General features: G+C 38.5%; 2 protein-coding genes across 2 annotated transcripts; both read left to right on the top strand.

The window, feature by feature from the left end:
- Window positions 1-214: 214 nt before the first annotated feature.
- Window positions 215-2,518, top strand: LOC306989891 (uncharacterized protein). Its single transcript, XM_079595957.1, has 2 exons — window positions 215-393; window positions 1,272-2,518. Exons 1-2 carry the CDS (start codon window positions 371-373, stop codon window positions 2,395-2,397), a joined length of 1,149 nt encoding a protein of 382 aa, XP_079452083.1. The 5' UTR covers window positions 215-370; the 3' UTR covers window positions 2,398-2,518.
- A 3,841-nt stretch (window positions 2,519-6,359) lies between these two features.
- Window positions 6,360-15,311, top strand: LOC306989610 (uncharacterized protein; the record flags this gene model as incomplete). Its single annotated transcript, XM_079595459.1, has 9 exons — window positions 6,360-6,430; window positions 11,168-11,246; window positions 11,703-11,757; window positions 11,903-12,328; window positions 12,500-13,192; window positions 13,868-13,961; window positions 14,222-14,306; window positions 14,396-14,614; window positions 14,989-15,311. The coding sequence occupies 9 exons, from the start codon at window positions 6,360-6,362 to the stop codon at window positions 15,295-15,297; spliced, it is 2,031 nt and encodes a 676-aa protein (XP_079451585.1). The 3' UTR covers window positions 15,298-15,311.
- Window positions 15,312-18,150: the final 2,839 nt, after the last annotated feature.

Below are 18,150 nucleotides of genomic sequence, written 5' to 3'. Positions count from 1 at the left end.
TAAACAAGCAGATTTTGAATGGCAATCGGCCGAAAAGCATGATCTCGCTCAAAATCTGGAGCTGAACAATTTAAATCGGTTATTTGGCTTTTATGGCTCATACAGTTAATGATCTAGGGTTCTTGAGGGCCACTGACCTGCAGAGTTTAGCTCTAACCGTAAATTAAACACACCTGAGCCAGCTAATTAAGCCTTTCAGGATTACTGGAAAGCTACAGGCAGGTGAGTTTGATCAAAGTTGGACCTAAACTCTCCAGGACCGACGTTCCCCACCCCTGATCTAGGAGAACATTGTGTTTACACTCCAGGAGAGAAAACACATCATTTTTATTCAGAGGACCAAACAGAGCAAAAAAATATTGGTGCAGATATGGTGCTTTTTATGGCCAAAAAGTAAGATAAAATTCTTGAAATAGCCTGTAATGTAAATCAATGCGATTTTTTATATATATAACAGTATAGCAGACTAACATAAAATGCAAATAAATAACAGTTGTGTCACTATTTTCCCACTATTTTTTTGTTTTAATTGCAGGGAGCCAAAACATTGAATGCAATGTAATACAATGATAAAATGTCGTTTTAACAAAACTATTTTTTAATTGGTAATCAAGTAAACCATAGTTGCTTCAATCCAGTTAATCTCCATCTTGAAATAAAATGTATTCTTATATTTACTTTTATAAAAGTCAGTAAAAAAAAGATTTCACTGCAAAAAGCCACAACCTAAAGATGGACATCTTTACAATTATATAGCCTACTAAAAGGCTAAAATAAAAAAATAAAAAAAGATAACAGAAGGCATTTCATAGATTGTATACAACAGGGTTTTTTTTTAGCAAAGTTGATCCTGCAGGCAATTCAAATATGAAACTAAAACCAGGGAACATTTATTTCCACTATCTCAGTTTAATATTCAGTGTGGGAAAGGAGTGTTTGGGAAACTTGTTTGGAAACAGTCAGTATTTCATTTGGTGCCTGCAGTGTGAATGTGTGTATTCTGCTTCTGGAGCTGCTCAGAAAGTTCAGAGTTCTAAATGTGGTGACATCATAGTGGAGATTGCGTCCAGGCAACTGTAAACTGTAAACTGCAGCTTTGACTCTGGTCTACTGTTCGTTTGTTAGTAGGAGTGAATCGATCGAAAGACTTTTGAGACTTCTACAGATATTGACTACAAATATTGAATCCATCTGCAGCATTCGGTGTCCATAATGGCGCTGTTTAGCAGTGTTTGTCAGCTGTTTGAGAGTTTTGCTCACTTCTTGCGCAGAAGGAAGAAACCTCAGAGAGCACAGCAGTGTGCAGCGCAAGAATTAGCGGCTGGATTTAGAGAAGCTGGAGAAAAGAAAAAGAAAAGGAAGGAGAGAAAACGGAAGGAACGGACGATCACAGGGCCAACGCCACTTCTTGTGGAGGTCAAACCTGTGCAATCTACAGCCAGATCTTCCTTCTTAAAGCCAATAGAGGGAGAACTCCCAATGCTTCCAAGTGTCTCCGGAGACCTCGCTCTACCAGACGCTCGCTTCAAACCCCTGCCGCCAGTGACAAAACCATCCGTGCATCCTCAGAAACCAGTTCCAGCACCTGAGGATGTGTTATCCCTGCCATGTTCTCCGCTTCAAGTGGACCCTCCCAAACTGTCGGCAGCTCCTTCATGTCCAGATGAAGTCGTTTCCTTCCGACACTCTTCATCCCAGGTGCATCCATTGGTGGTTCCTCCGCGTCCCACTCCAGCACCTGATCAACTGTTTTCCATCCGACGCTCTTCATCCCAAGTGCGTCCTCTCAAAGGACTTCCTCCGAGCCTCACTCATGCACCTGATGAAGTCGTTGCTCTGAGACGTCCTCCCAGCCGGAAGCCTCATCGGTTCACTTCTTCCCTGTTTGAGCCACCTCCGCAAAACATGCTGGTTGACATCGAGGATGTGGAGAACAAGTATATGGAGTACACAAGGAAGACCATCCGGGCCAGTGACTTACTCGAGTCTGAACGCTCCCAAACGCCGGAGGCTGAAATTAAACCGAGAAAGATGTTTGCTTGCTTGGAGAAGGACAGAGAGGTGCAGGAGGAAGCGTGGGCGAGCGAAGTGGAGGAGATCCAGGGATTTGAGGAAGAGAAAGGTGACCCCAGTGAAATGGGAGACTCCAAGGCCATGCAAGGCCATTCGGATGAGGCCTCTCAGATCGATGAGCGCATGAGGAGGCTCTTCTGTGTAGCCTCTCCTGACGGTCCCAAGAATGAGACGCAGCACAAGGTGAACGTCCAGAAAAAGTGCAAAAGAAAAGTACCATTTTTTCTCTTCACCTGGGCAGAGGAGAAGGCCAAGAAAAAGGAGGAGAAGAAAATAACCAAAGAGAAGGAGCGAAGAGAAAATGAGTTGCTGCTTGAACGCTAATGAACGATCCGAAACTGAAGCACTCGTGGATCAACAAGCACGACCGCAACAAACTCCTAATGCAGATCATCGTCCCTCTTCACCTTTAACCTGTGTAAATAAAACATTTGCAAATTAAGTTGAAAGATCCATGACTCTTCTTGACTATGAAAACATAAAACACGTGTAATATAAAGTGAATCAATGTGAATTTATTTGAATAAACTAATCTGCTAATGGTTTACCTAGAACAGCAGCAGAAAGTGAATCATTCAATGCAGTTCATATAGTGAAGTTCACAGATCAATAGATTTTCTCTGATGTGGGTCCTTCCAATCCATCACCTCCATGTTTATCTTTTCATGTTTCTTGTCTATTGTTGTTGTTGGTAACAATTACATGTGTATATTTGTTCTTGAAGCGCACATACACATACGTCACTCGCACACAGCGCACACACAAACAAACATCAGGAGCACAGAAACTTAACACTGCCAACTTTTACTAGTAAAAAATCAAGATCAACTAAACCAGCTTCGCTACTGAATCGCTACATGATATTTCTCAACAATGAAGGGGTTGTGTCACTATTTTGAAGGAATTAAACCCCCAGCTTCATTGTTAATAGAGAGAGATACTGAACAGACGCAGGAATGAATCTCTCTCTCTCAAAAAATTATTCAAATAAATGCAAGAATTCATTCATTTGAATAAATGTAATCTTCCGCACTACTTGATCTCTGTGTCTGATTCAAAGCGGGCAGAATGCTAACGTCGTTAGATCTAACAAGCTGTAACTGACGAAAATAACCGTCAATTTTACCCTTAACATCAATAACAGTTTTAAAGTCCCCAAGAACCAGAATAGCAACTGATTTTACTTCAGTGCTGTGACGTATTTCCAAGTGAAAATGAATAGTGAAAAGAGGGCAGGGTTTTACTTTAGCGCACCTTTTCTCCATCCCTCGCACATAGCAGACTGATGGTTGGAGGGGAGTGGTTAAGGACATTCAGCCGAACGTCAAACTGACGCCATTTGAAAAAGAACTCCATTCCAGACCGGAAGTAGCTTTTCAGATTTTGATTAAAGATTACCACAACAATTTTCCCCCCTCTGTATTAACTTGCACGGATCAATTGTTCACCCTAATGTTTATTGTTCACCTTCTAGTTTCTAAACAAGCAGATTTTTAATGGCAATCGGCCGAAAAGCATGATCTCGCTCAAAATCTGGAGCTGAAAAATTTATATTGGTTATTTGGCTTTTATGGCTCATACAGTAAATGATCTAGGTTTCTTGAGGGCCACTGACCTGCAGAGTTTAGCTCTAACCAAGCGGAAACCTCCCCATCTCTCTCTTGAAACCAACACGGAAGTGAATTAAACGGCAATTCATCGACTGGCCGCTTGAGGCTGGCTGCAGAAGGGAGTCAAATCTGTATCTCCCCCATGTTAAAATGCCCAACTTTACAGCAGACAAAAACATGTTTACAGCCTGGTTCTCTATGTGGCTTTGGTCTATACAGCTAATTTTGCCCTTCATAACAACTGTGAGGGGGGTGCATTTTTTTATAACTCACCCGTTAAGTTGATTAATATTTAAAGTTCTGCAAAATTAAGGGTGTGTCCACTTTTGAGTGACAGGTGGATTCCCGATGATGTAAATGCTAGCCGGTTAGCCGTCACTCACTTCACCTCAGCAAATTCCAGCTGCTGAACTTGCCATCTCTGCCGTGTTTGTGCTTTTTTTCGGCATTATTTAATATAATTTAATACACCCATTACTTCGCCCACGGCTTTGGATTCCGCTGTTATCGTCGAGCATCGTTCGACTGAACAACCAGCGCTGTATTCCAGTGGTTTTCCTCTGTGAACATGCACTAGCTTGCTAATGGATGTCTGACAATTTCGTTGCTTTTTGGAGTTTTCAGATTTAAAAGAGTCTATAGATATAAAGGCTACACTCGTTCTGCGGTACCGTTGCTCTGGGACAGATTATAACATGCTTATGTTCCGTCAGATGAAATCCTGCAGGTGTCTGTGTTTCTCCGTCCATAATAAATGCACATCCTTGAATGAGTGCCGATCTCTAGCGCATTTACTTGAACTGCATAGGTAATATATCTATGTTTTGACCCATTTGAGAATTGAGATGCGGCCAAAATCAGAATTTAAAATGGACTGAATAATAAAGCTTTCTACGAACTTGACGAGCGATGCCGCGCTGACGGACCAAAGACTGTAATAAAAGAGTGACTGACATGTATGCACATAATCACGGTCACACACACTCTCGGAGTAATATTGTAAAGTTACTGCATAATACATTTTCAACTAGCAGAATAGCTGTACAGAATCACGATACACAGTCTCACTTGTAGCAATGTCTTTTAACTATTATAATATTTCGAAGGGCAAAAACAGGACCTTTTTAATTGGCATTCTGATTTTAATCATCAACTGTCAGTGTCACTTTAGCGCGAGGCCCTGTGCAGTCTCAGACTTGGTACTGTGAGTAGTAGCATATAGCATTGCACTGAGAAATACGGCCGCCATCTTAAACCGGTCGTACTCCTAGTTTCGTTGCTTAGCAGCAGTCAGATTCCAGAGCACTGTGGGGCATTTTCCTGTTCTAATCGGTGGACCATCGCAAATAGGGCCCGGGATTACTTTTCACAAGTACATTTTAACATTACCGTACTTTTGGTTGTGTTTTGTGAATAGAATATTACCAGATAATAGAGAAGGAGCAAGGATCTTTGATATTACTGTACTGAAATCGTAGCCAGCTAGGTTAGCTAGGCTATGTTTACTGCATCACTCGGCATGGAGAGGTTGGGTAAAGTCAGAGCCATATAGCTTCTCGGTTATCAGATACAAGCATTCAAGGGCCCTGTAGTATAAACATATATAAATATAGGTTATTTGTGTTTGTATGTATATTTCATATATATATATATATATATATATATATATATATATCAAAAATATTTAAAACACTCTCATAATCTCATTTAACACAGTAATTTTTCAATGTAAATTATTTAATTTGATTGATAACAGCCTAGTCAGTGTCTTATTATTATAATTCAATGTAGGCTATTTATCAAATTTAAGAATTTGAAATGAAAGATGGAGCATACATTTAATAAAATTAGGGAAAAAATTACCTTTATAAAGGTAAAATAGTTTATTCTGATAAGAGTGTTTTCCAACAGTGATGTAATGAAGAAACATTAATAATTTCTGTTTAGGCTATTAAGGAAATGTAATTTTGTCAAAAGAAGATCTATTTATTTTAAAGTCAAAGTAACCTAAATAAATAGGTTAGAGATAAATAAATGTTCATTTAAAATCAGCCTACTTCAGTGTGAAGTTGCATATTTTAATGCTTAACACTGAGAATTTGAATAATGTGATGATCAGATGCAGATATATCTAAATTAAAGAATATCATAGGTTTGGGCGGTTAGTGGGTGGATAATTTTTTTTTAAACGGCGGATTCGGGTGACTCAAAGTGCACCAGATTAATGAATTTATCCTTAAAATGTACAAAATATTCTTCCGGGGTGCATGCCCGCGGACCCCCCTAGAGGTAACGAGCTCCACCCACAAAAATACTGTGGGAAACACAGTAGGCTATATGGTCTACGAAAGATAAATATTTAATTATCTTATTATTAAAATACATTATCAGCCTGCACCTTGTTTTCAGCCAGGAAAAACCCTGAAACCCCATTGCAAAAACCCCTAGTGAACCCGACCAACCCACGCCATCCATAACTCCTATAAAGGTCGATTTGTAATTGGAGTTCAATTAAACTTTACAGACCACATTGCTAGACCTATGCTTCTTTGCACATCCGGTTTTCATTGGCATGTGTCAAATTTGTGACCCGTGACAGAGGATAGACTTTTAAAAGTGTGTCTTTTGTGATTGCTTAACAAGGTAATTTGTTTTAAAATGCCTTTGCTCGGGAAGATGGTGCTGATCGAAAGACATGGAGAAGATGGCACTGAATTTCCCTTCACACCACCCTGTCTGTTCGGAAGGTCAGTAACACGTTTATTTATAATTATGGCTTGCATGGCTATATAGGGCCATATGGGGAATTGAGTAAGTGACATGATGTCTATGAATATTTTCAACTATAATGCTGTTAATGTACAGTGAGGAACGAGAAAAACAAACACAATGGATAAAGGTTTAGTGGGAAATTGCCTTTATAAAAGGTAATACAAATAATTGCCATGAGAATCAATTTAAGAGGGCATATACAAATATGATGATTTAAGTAGGCTACAGAACACTGATGGGAATATTGGTTCTGAATAAATTACATTTACAACACAAAAATTAAAAACTTTACTGAATATAGTTAGTTATTGCACAATCACAGTATTTGAAAATACAATATATAGTATTATACTATTAGGTATCAATGTACATCAGTGTTCCCCCCAACCCTGCTCCTGAAGTACCCCCAACACCGCACATTTGCAGTGTTGGGGGTCCTTCAGGAGCAGGGTTGGGGAACTGATGTAAGTTACATGAATGAGTCGCTCTGTGCGTGTGGAGAGCGAGTCGCTAGCTGAGGAAAGTTTGCATATAGAAACATATTAATACAAATATGCTGTGTTGCGTTGGCGTAGGTTTATAGCCTAGATTATTTACCTTACAACTCTGGTGAAATGGCGCACATTGCGTTCCCATATTCAACACAAACTGACAGCAGATGCATTTGTTAAACGAGCTGCTGAGACGCGCATCAAAGACCTGTGTACTCCGACTCACAAAACAATAATAACAAATGTGCTCACAAGATGTCATGCCACTTCATTTCATCCCCCACTATGTTATACGCGGGTATGATAAATATTATTAACCATCATGTTGTTTAATAATGTTTTGTACATGCTCTCATAATGGTTCTAGCTTGCCGGTGTGGTGAAGAAATGAGTCCCAGCTTAGGACCCAAGCAATCCGATTTGTTCCAAACACGTTTTATGGGTAACGTTAATCGATTTAGTGCCTAGTTACAAATCAGAAATCACTTTATTATACAAGTCGTTTGAACTGTTACGACCAACGACCATTAATGTCTTTTAACTTATAGGTTTAATTTACTATAACCGAAGCTATAGATTGTGAAGTTAGATATTTAACGTTATCGTTCTTAGTGTTTTTTTAGTTCGCTTAGATAACGTAACGTTAGGCTAGCAGAGGCAGCATACATTCGAAATGATTAGACTAACGTTACCGGTAGATAGTTTTATTCACCATTTTCGATAAAGTAAAAAAATTACGATAACAATTATTACGATATACATATGTTTAAGAATTAATTATTTTTTTCACTTTAACTATATACATCAAGATAAAAAATAAAATATTACATGAATTAAAGTTTGATTGATTACATTAAGAATCGCGAGAACATCGACTGAGCGCAGGGAAATCCCCGGGGAATTCAGATGAGCTCCTTCAGCGACGATCTTCGGACCTTGCAGATCCTCTGTACATCGAAGCCTACGCCTTCTCGCTGAGTCAAGTGGAGTCTGCTGCGGAACAACAGCGAGCCTGCTGTCGGCCTGATCCAGAAGCGAGCCAGCGGCCTAACTAATGAGAGCAAACGACTCACTCACCGCCTATCTTTTTATAGGCGGATTCCCCTGGAATTCGCGCCGGAATTTCCCCGGCGATTCCCCTGACCCCTGCGCTCAGTTCGGCGGGCTTCGCACCGATTGGTTCGCACAGTTACGCCGCTCTGCCATTGGTTCGTGCAGTTCCCATTGACCAGCCAATAGCATGCTAGTAGCCTCAGCACTGTATGGCTGTGCAGTATAGAGCTGGTAAGTCCCGTCCCTTCCGTAAAACCCCGCTGGACCTCAAACAGAGAAGTTGAAAAACCGTCAATGCAAGTGAATGGGAGAAAATAATTATTTTCTGGTCCCGTTTGAATTGTGCCATGAATGTGAACATATGTTGTCTGTTAATTTTTTTATATAATCTTTCATGTTACAAGTTTGACAGTATATGGTATGATTCGTCGGCTAGCAGTTGTGGAAAAGACATAACGAGAAAGACTACATGTCGCCTATGTGACGTCACCCCATAAAGTTGACTTACCCGTGGTTTTCGCCAACCTCAACGATTTTGTCCTCTCCCTGAAGGCGGTGAAGTGCACTAAAGACACAGCCATGTCTAGCGGGATCCGTGAGCTAGAGCCGTGAGCTAGTGGTGTTGACGTTTCAAACGCGTCGAAAGCAGCGAAGATTTGTAGTCCACAAAGTACTCTCACACAAAGTCTACCCGTATCAAACTTCTACCCGCTAAATTGTAGCATTCTTCACACGAAAGATTATATAAAAAATTCACAGACAACTTCGCTTCGGGCTCATAATCAGCCTTTCGCGAGTTGTATTCGCTATAACAACCTTTACATTATCCCTTACTTATCGTTCACTTTAGATAGGCTACTGTAGCCTTCATATGGTATGAGTCATATCAAGCATTTTATGATGCCACTGTCAAAACAATGTTAAGCCTAGGCATACCTCTTCATGCATTTACTGAACATTTGTGTAATAATAATTCATGGCAAGTTAATAAACTGAATAAGTATGGGTATGGGTGCCTTTATAAAAGGTATGGGTGCTTCCATAGACAGTAGGGTGCTTCTCAATTCTTATTTGTGCATCCTCGTTTCCAATTAGACGGCTAAATAGACAGTGAATAAGGGTCTAGGGCTAGGCTAAAACAAGGCTGAATTTGGGCTGACAGTGAAAATCTAATAGACCAAACGTATCATGTAATGGACAACATCCAAGTGAACAACGTTAATTTTAGGTATGCTTACTGCAATGCTTAATAGTTGCCTAGTTGACAAATGTTTCTAATACATTGGTGTATTGTAAAAATTTTTTTTTTTTCCAAAATATAAAAATGATAAATACATAAATAAATAATTAAAATATAAGCCTAGGTGTTTATAAAGTACATATATTTTAAACACACTAAAAGCTTAATCATTTTGCTATGTTCTTACACAAAGTACTCATAAAATGTATTTTAAGTAAGAGCAACATAAGCATGTTTTTTTTAAATACACTAAAACTTCACTAAAAGTATGCTTGTGTTTAGCATATTTCTCAAAAATGTAATAAGCTTATAATTATTACCAAAGTACTTGTAGTGTACTTTTTAGAAATATATTAAAAGTATGCTCGTGTTTAGCATATTTCTTAAAAGTGTAACTAAGCACATATTTATTACCAATGTACTTAAGTTCTAGGGCACTTGTTAGAAATATATTAAGAGTATGCTTGTTTTTAAATATATTTTTTAGAAAATATACTAAAGTACGATTATTTTAAAGTGTGTTAAAAGTTGTATTGTGAAAATAGGTAAAAGCATGATGCTAATATACTTTTAATATATTTAAAGATAGTAAATTTTTTGTTAGTATTTGCAATGTAGCCTACTATTGAAAAAGGGAATGTATTTCAAATACAATAATAATAATAGCCTAATAATAATATGTTTATTTTTTATAGCGCATTTCAAGAACCCAAGGTCGCTTCATAAAGTAATACAAATAGTAGACAGACAAAAGAAACAGGCAATCAGCTTATTAGGCTATATCAAGCAAACAAGAAGAAAAGCAGACGGAGACAAGCAAACACTACAAATGAACATAAGTCAAAGATAACAAACATAAGCTTTTTTAGCAAAATAATATTTTTGACAGAGTATGTAAAATAAAATAAAGGTGAGAGAGTGGTGGACAGTGAAATAGAAGATTATTTATTAAGCATGGCAAATATATGAGTTTTAAGTTTTGATTTGAAGATCTGGAGATTGTCAATGGCACAAATATTAGGGGGCAGCTTATTCCATAGCTTGGGGCCTACAACACTAAAAGCCCTACCACCCACAGTAGATAGTTTAAACCTGGGAACGACAAGCAGATTTTCGTTGCTAGATCTAAGAGTCCGGGCAGGAAGACATGTTTGCACTAAATCAGCGAGGTATTGAGGTGCGGGGTCGTGACAGGCTTTATAAAATAAGACTAAAAATTGAAACTGGATGCGACCACAGGAAGCCACAGGAAACAAAGTATACTTTTTTTTTCACTATAAAGCTAGAACTTGTCTGTCATTTTTTTTTTCTTGTTATGAATTGTATCCTATTTTCCGTTATTACAGTAAACAGGAAGTGATATGGAGCTGTAATGCGGTCAAGACCTGCCTGGAACTACTTTAGCAGTGCGTTTCCCTGAAAATAATAATTTGCAACTAAATTATTTAAATGCGCACATTTAATGTGTATAATTCAAAAAAGGAAATCTTGAACAACAAATGAATAATGTACTTGATTGTGTGGTGCATATGTCGTTCGTCTTGCTGTAACTGTAATTATTTGAAATGTTCTAGACATCAATGAACAAAAACAAAATGTTACCTGCAAAAAGGCACTATAGTGCAAGAAGCTATTGATAGAATTATATTTTAATCTTTTTGAATAATTTATGGTGAAATTAGAAATACACGGGAGATGCATCTTCGAATATCAATTTACACCACATTAAATACAATGCATAGAAATTATATTGTAATCAAAAAGTTGAAATACTGTTGATTTTTGCCATTATTAGCCATGCTGCTGATATGGCATTAAATAAATAAATACACCACAGGCATCATAGTTTAATATTGCTCATTTACCAAATAGGCCATATATGCAACTGGACAAAGAAGCAGTTTTAATGTGGACTCTTACCTTTTTAGGAAGCAGGACTGTGATATTCGTATTCAGCATTCGCAGGTGTCAGATGAGGACAACATAGAGCTGAATGAGAACAACAGGGTAATTATGTTGTGGTATAACACTATAAGTTTCCTTAAACCGTTTCTTTGCATATAAGAGCACATGACATGCTGTTCATTTATTGTCTCTCTCTTGTTTAAGTTCATTTTGACCAACTTAAGCTCTGTGAACCCCACACATAATGGTCACGTTCTCAATCAATCTGAACAGTTAAAGCATCTCATCATTGATCGTTCTTTGAGGTGATTATGATTTTTTTTGTAATTATGAAAAAAAAAATCTTTCTTGGAGAATCCTTGTTCTGAGAATAATTTGTTTTGTGTGGTTTCATCTTGTCATAATGTTAGGTTTGAGTACCCACCTCTCAAGACACAGACAGTGTCAACTACAGTTCAGGTGTGTAGTTGATGTGAGTCTTGTGAAACAGATGATGGGTATTTTTTTATTAATTTATCATTTATTTATTTGTTAAATTTTTATTTTGTCATCCTGTAGGCTTTGCAAGACCAGCAGGAAAAAAGCATACCTGTTCATGCAGAGCATTCGTTTGGTTAGTGATCATGAAATTAATTTTCTGTAATATTCTATAAATTAATTTTTTGCAACATGTTTACTGTAAGTTTATTTTCTAGTTTTGCTAATTCTGCTTAAATATAATTTCATATCCGTGATTGTCATGTGTGCTATACTTGCAGACACTTGTTTAAAAGATGGATCAAATTTACCACCATCTGAAGATCAATCTGTTGAAAATGATCCTTTTTTTGAGCTCTGGCAAACAGTCAAACAGGACCTTTTTGCTAAATCACCATCTGAGCTACCAAAAACACCTCTTGCAAGACCTCAGGTTGATCATGAGGAAGCTCTCGCTGCAGATGTTAAAAGACCTAAACCGGTCACAACTCCAGAACTGGCTTTCGAGGATCCTTGCTTCATGTTAGATGAAGATATTACTGATACAGCTATCCCTCAGAGCTCATTTCCTGCAAGTCAGGAAGAGAAAACTGTTGATGATATGCCGTCTGTAGGGTCCATCACCCCCTCATCGACAGAGAAAGATGTAACTCCTGTCTCCCAGAAGAAGAGAACACCCTTGAAAACGCCTCAGAAGTTCAGTGCTGGTGAGGAAGTCAGAGCATTCGTTTGGTTAGTGATCATGACATTCATTTTCTGTAATATTCTATAAAAAAAATTTTTGCAACATGTTTACAGTAAGTTTTTTTTTCTAGTTTTGCTAAATCTGCTTGAATATAATTTCATATCCGTGATTGTCATATGTGCTATACTTGCAGACACTTGTTTAAAAGATGGGTCAAATTTACCACCATCTGAAGATCAATCTGTTGAGAATGATCCTTTTTTTGAGCTCGTCCAAATGGTCAAACAGGACCTTTTAGCTAAATCACCATCTGAGCTACCAAAAACAACTCTTGCAAGACCTCAGGTTGATCATGAGGAAGCTCCCGCTGCAGATGTTAAAAGCCCTAAACCGGTCACAACTCCAGAACTGGCTTTCGAGGATCCTTGCTTCATGTTAGATGAATATATTATGGGACCAGCTTTACCTCAGAGCTCATTTCCTGCAAGTCAGGAAGAGAAAACTGTTGATGATATGCCGTCTGTAAGGTCCATCACCCCCTCATCGACAGAGAAAGATGTAACTTCTGTCTCTCAGAAGAAGAGAACACCCTTGAAAACGCCTCAGAAGTTCAGTGCTGGTGAGGTTGTCCAGCATATTCGCTTAGAGCCTCAGCCTGAGGAGAAAACTCCTAAATCCCCAGAAGGAAGGAGAAGTGTTGGATCACAGGATCAGAGCCTTGGTCTCCAAATGCCTTTGGGCCAGCCTCAGACTCCAGGCCCAGTAGGCAAGGAAACTGAAGTGAAAATGTCTCCAAGAACATCCTCAAGATCAAATGCTGGCAATATGTCTGAAGTCCAAGGTGTTCTACATGAGATTGAGCCAATACCTAGTTATAGGATCAAAGGTGAGAAAGTCTTTCTTCTGTTTTTCTCCTCATGATCACAACTATTTTTAACACCTTAGAAGTAGAGATGCATAATTAATCGCTCACTCAATCTCATTCCTAAATTACAACAATTCGCCTCTGTCTATTAAACATTTGACAAAATCACAACGTAACATTCAAATCTATGTTTGCGCTGCTGCTGAGAAAGCAGTTGTGTATGAAACAGCTTCACAAACAGTAGCATTTTCAACCACACAGTATTGTTGTTTCTGTGTTGCAAATATTAAGATTATCACAGAAGTACTCGGATAAAAGTTTATATTTCGGATATAAACACTGATGTCTACGGTAGCGATCATGAGATTTGTTAACCTTTTGTAAAAAAACGTGGTGCTTCAAACAACGATTGTATCGATTACATTGTTATGCCACTAGTTAGCGACAAGTGACTGTTTATAACATGAGCTTTGTCCCAATTCGGAGACTGCGTCCTCCAGAGAGGCATTTAAAGTGCGATTATGTCACATCGGCATGACGAAGGCTAACCCGATTCAAAGGCTGCAACCTTCGTGACAAAAGCTACCCGGATTCTAATACGACTTCAAATGTGCCCTTCGTTTCTCAGGCAATTAAGAATACAACTGATGGACCCTTTGCTTGCAAAACTTGTTATAATATTTTCTTTTGTTTTAGGGCTCCAGGAGTGGACAGGTGAATTTATAAAAATGAGGGCTGACAATGACCATTTATTTACAGAGGACGATAACTCAGACAGTGTGGCTTGGAGGTAAGGCCTATTTCCACTAGACTCTCTTTATAGCAAATAGTCCTCACCCTATACAAAGCCCACAGCCCAGTAGATAAAGCAATAGTCTTTCACTTTGTTGTTTTTTGTAGTACTGTCATGCAAGGTATGTTTACAAATGTTTTAACCAAACCTGAGGACTTTTGTATGCCTGTCCTGTTGTGTCATATTTTGTAATGTTAAGACAAGATTGCGCCCGTCTTAATTTTCTTCATAAGTGTTTCCTTTTTATCTTGTTTTAGGACAGTTCTGAAGAAAATGGGCCTGCTGGAGACCGCTCCCTCAAAGGCCAGAAAAAAATGGAAGTACTTAAAAAATAAATACTACGTAAGCAAGTTAATTTGCACGTCTTTGCTGAAATGTATTGTGCTGCTGTTGTTTTTGTTAAGAGGCATGGTTTATTTGCTCTGCCGTAGGATTGCAAGTGTAAGGGAGCGAGTGCTGAAACTTGGAAGTGGTTTGCCCACATGGATGAGGTGTTGGGACAGAGGCCTTCCACCAACCCCCCTGTCCTACCTGCCTCCTTCCTTGAGGACACACCAGGGCCAAGTTCAGCAGTGGATGACGAAGATGAGGAGGAGCCACGACCACCACCAGCCAAGAGAAAAAGAGGCCATGTCGATGAGCTGGTCGAGGTACTTAGGGAAGACATACATTTTCAATGAGAGGAGAGGAGAGGATAGCAGTGAGAGAATGGACCGACTAAAATTTAAGTTAAAAATGGGTCCATTAAAAATTATAAATATATATATTATTTTTTTTTATTGTCACGTTGAATGAAGTTAAGCTTCTTTTTTAATAACGGTTTATGTATGCTCGATAGTTTCTTCATTGTATCATGTGATATGATTTAATTACAGCCACTGATTTGTCAGTGACAGGATACACTCCGAGCAATCGTTATTATTTCTGTCAAAGGATGGATTTATGGATTTATTATTAGTAGTATACTTTATCTATATATATATATTCATTTTTTCAAATTAATTTTCTGATTTGTCCCCCACAGACATCAGATGAGAGCACACAGTCCCGGACCCAAACCCAGGCCAACACCACACAGCCCGGATCTCCTGACTCCACTAATGTGCCACCACTCTGCACCCCTAAAACTTCTCGCCGTGCTCTTGCTTCAAAGAGAAGAGCTGAGGCAGATCAGCCCTGTGTCCCGAACGGCATTAATAGCAAGCCAGATGAGGAAGAGGATTTTCTTTTAAGTTTAGCTGGGGCATTGAGACACCTTCCTCCACGCAGTCGATCCGAGGTTAAAATCAAATTTCAACAGATTTTACATGAAGCAGAATTTAACAATCAGTAAAACAGTAATACATAAACAAACACACACACACACACACACACACACAAATTCACTTCACAGATTCACAAGGCTAGAAACCAAATTCTTTTTTCCAATGATTCCATTGCTCAAGTCGATTCGATTGCACCCTATGACGTCATTTTCCATTTTTTGCCATTTTGAATTCTCAGAAAAAACTACTTTTTCTAACTCCTCCTAGGCCGTTGCTCCGATTTTCACGGAAATTGAATCAGATCATCTTCAGACCATGCCAACAAAAATTAATGTTGATTCGTCAAACCGTTCTTGAATACCGTGCAAACTAATTTTACGTAGCGCTTTCAAAAACAAAAGTAAGGTTGTGTCTCCGCAACGTTTTATTGTATTCAGACCAAACTTGGTACATGTATGTCATCACAAGCATGCCTTGATGCCACATACTGTGTTTTGGCGCAGCGCCACCGGAGATGTAATAAATGGCTATTTTTGCTTATAACTTCTGAACGTTTTGTCCTAAATCAATTCAGGGCGTCATGCCGAGTCGACTGATATTCAATTTTATCCATATCGACCATTTTAGGCTTCGGACATTTTTGATTTTGTACCAAAATGCTGTATTTTATGAACGCATGAACGGATCGTTACGGAACTCGGAATGGGTCATCGGTACCTGAAGGAGCCTGAGAAGTTTTGAACCAGCGCCACCTAGTGGTAAAATAAATTTTTTGCATGCTTATAACTCTGGGTGTGGTTGACTTATTTTCACGGGAGTCATCTCCTTAGGTTCCTGAATCCTTGCCGAATCCAATGATACCAAACATTTTAAGGTTTCACCTTAAAGTTTGGGTAGAGTTGTGATTTAGCGCCTAAAAAACATTTGCCAATATCTTCGAAGCCGTTAAATCAATCGAAATGAAGCCACCGTAGGAAGTTTGGAAACATAGGTCGTTGGCCGATCGCTTATACCCACATGACAAAATATTAATAGTAAGTGTCAAGAAAATGCAAACAAAGTCAGGTGTGGGCAATTTTTTACGTGTTTATATAAATAAATGTCTATAACTCCAAAAGTAAATGAGATATTTTCACCAAATTTGACACGCATGTATGGGATCACTATGAGGACACATAAAATAAATGGTAGGATTGTACTTTTTGTTGGCACTACAATAGGACAAAACTTGATATTGTTTTCATGTTTCTCCTCTTAGACCGTTTGTCCGATTTTCACCAAAATCATATCATCTCCAGACCATGCCGATAAAAAGTGGATTTCGTGCCGTTAGATTTTACCGTTTTCATTTATTGCAGCGACAAAGTTAAGGCATGATGCCAAAATGTCTCTGAAACTGTATCTCTGCAATTCCTTGACATATTGACACCAAACTTTGTATGTGTCGTTGTCACGTCACTCTGACCATACCACTTCAATTTCGTAATAGTGGCAGCTATTGGTTGAAGGTGATAAACCATTAAATCATATTATAACTGATTATATATTATTATTCAGCTATTTTGCCTATAATCATCTTACAATGTCTTCAATTGCTACTTGCTGCAATTAGTCTTACACTTCCTGGCATGTTGCCATGTCTTATTGCCAAGCCCTTGCACTTGGTCCCGATAATTGCTGCTTGCATCTATATTTATAATTAATTTTGTATATGACATTAAAAAATGTATCATTAAAATATGAATTAAAAGCATTCATCTTTCCCAGTCATTTATTTTAGTTTAGTGGAGGGCCTTGCCAAAGTCAGAGGCACAGAGGGTCCCACCATCACTGCTTTTCCCATATGCCCCCACATCCACCGCCCGGAAAAGGTACCGGGCATCAACTACTGCTAGGAGAACGGTGGAGAAGCTCCCTTTGTAATTGAAATACATGGACCCTGTTGAAGATGGGGCCTGTATTACAACATGCTTCCCATTGATTGCTCACAGACAGTTGGGGAAGTTCCAAAGCCTATGGAAGTCTTCAGCGATCCTCTTCCAGTGGTGTTGTTCAGGGAAGGGCATGTATTCCTGGACCATGACTGGTCATATTGCCTCACAAACGTCTTTTACTACCCTTGCTACTGTGCAGTAACCCACCCTGTAGCTAAAAGCTATTGATCTGAATGAATCTCCTGTTGACAGATTCCTGAAATAAATACAGAAAAGAGTTGCAAAGGGCCCTTAGTTATAAATTCAATAAAACATCTATTTAAATAATCATTTCATTAGTTATAAATTCAATAAAACATATATTTAAATTATGCTTTAATTCTATTAAATGATAAATGTGTTTAGATGTGTAAAATACCGGCTACCATCCGACTTCAGTTCTTGGACCAAACGATGGTACTGGCCGAGATGTTTTCACGCTCCCAAAATCTCATGAACCCACATAGACTGTCGTGTCCGTCCTTTCTTTCTACATGGTTCAGCCATCCCTTCATCCAAAGCAAGGGCCAGAGCAAGTAACTACTCTTGTGTCAACATTTTTAGTATGAAACAAATGATCTGCGAAATTAGTTACAAGTAAACGGTGCTTAATTGTGTTCTGGGCTCTTCTGATTTTTTTGTACATAGTATACTTTACTATGATGTTTACTGAGTTTGGTCTTTTAATAACACTATATTAAGCCACGTTAAGTCGTTTTTCACGTTAAGCATTGAATGTCCCCCAACGGGGACTCTGCTGTCCAAAATCATGCCGCACCACAGCGTCACTCAGATTTTCCATTTAAAATACATACAAGATTTGGGACAAATATATATATGTACTGACTTAATCATTGGCTGAAAGATTATGTAGTGCATTTACAAAATTGTGTGGCTTGAATAGTAAAGTCATTTGCTTAAATGGAGAAATAATAATATAGATTGCCC

Source organism: Phoxinus phoxinus (genome assembly GCF_949152265.1).
Source record: "Phoxinus phoxinus genome assembly, chromosome: 21".
Classification (NCBI taxonomy): Eukaryota; Metazoa; Chordata; class Actinopteri; order Cypriniformes; family Leuciscidae; genus Phoxinus; species Phoxinus phoxinus.
This window is presented reverse-complemented; position numbering and strand designations above follow the sequence as displayed.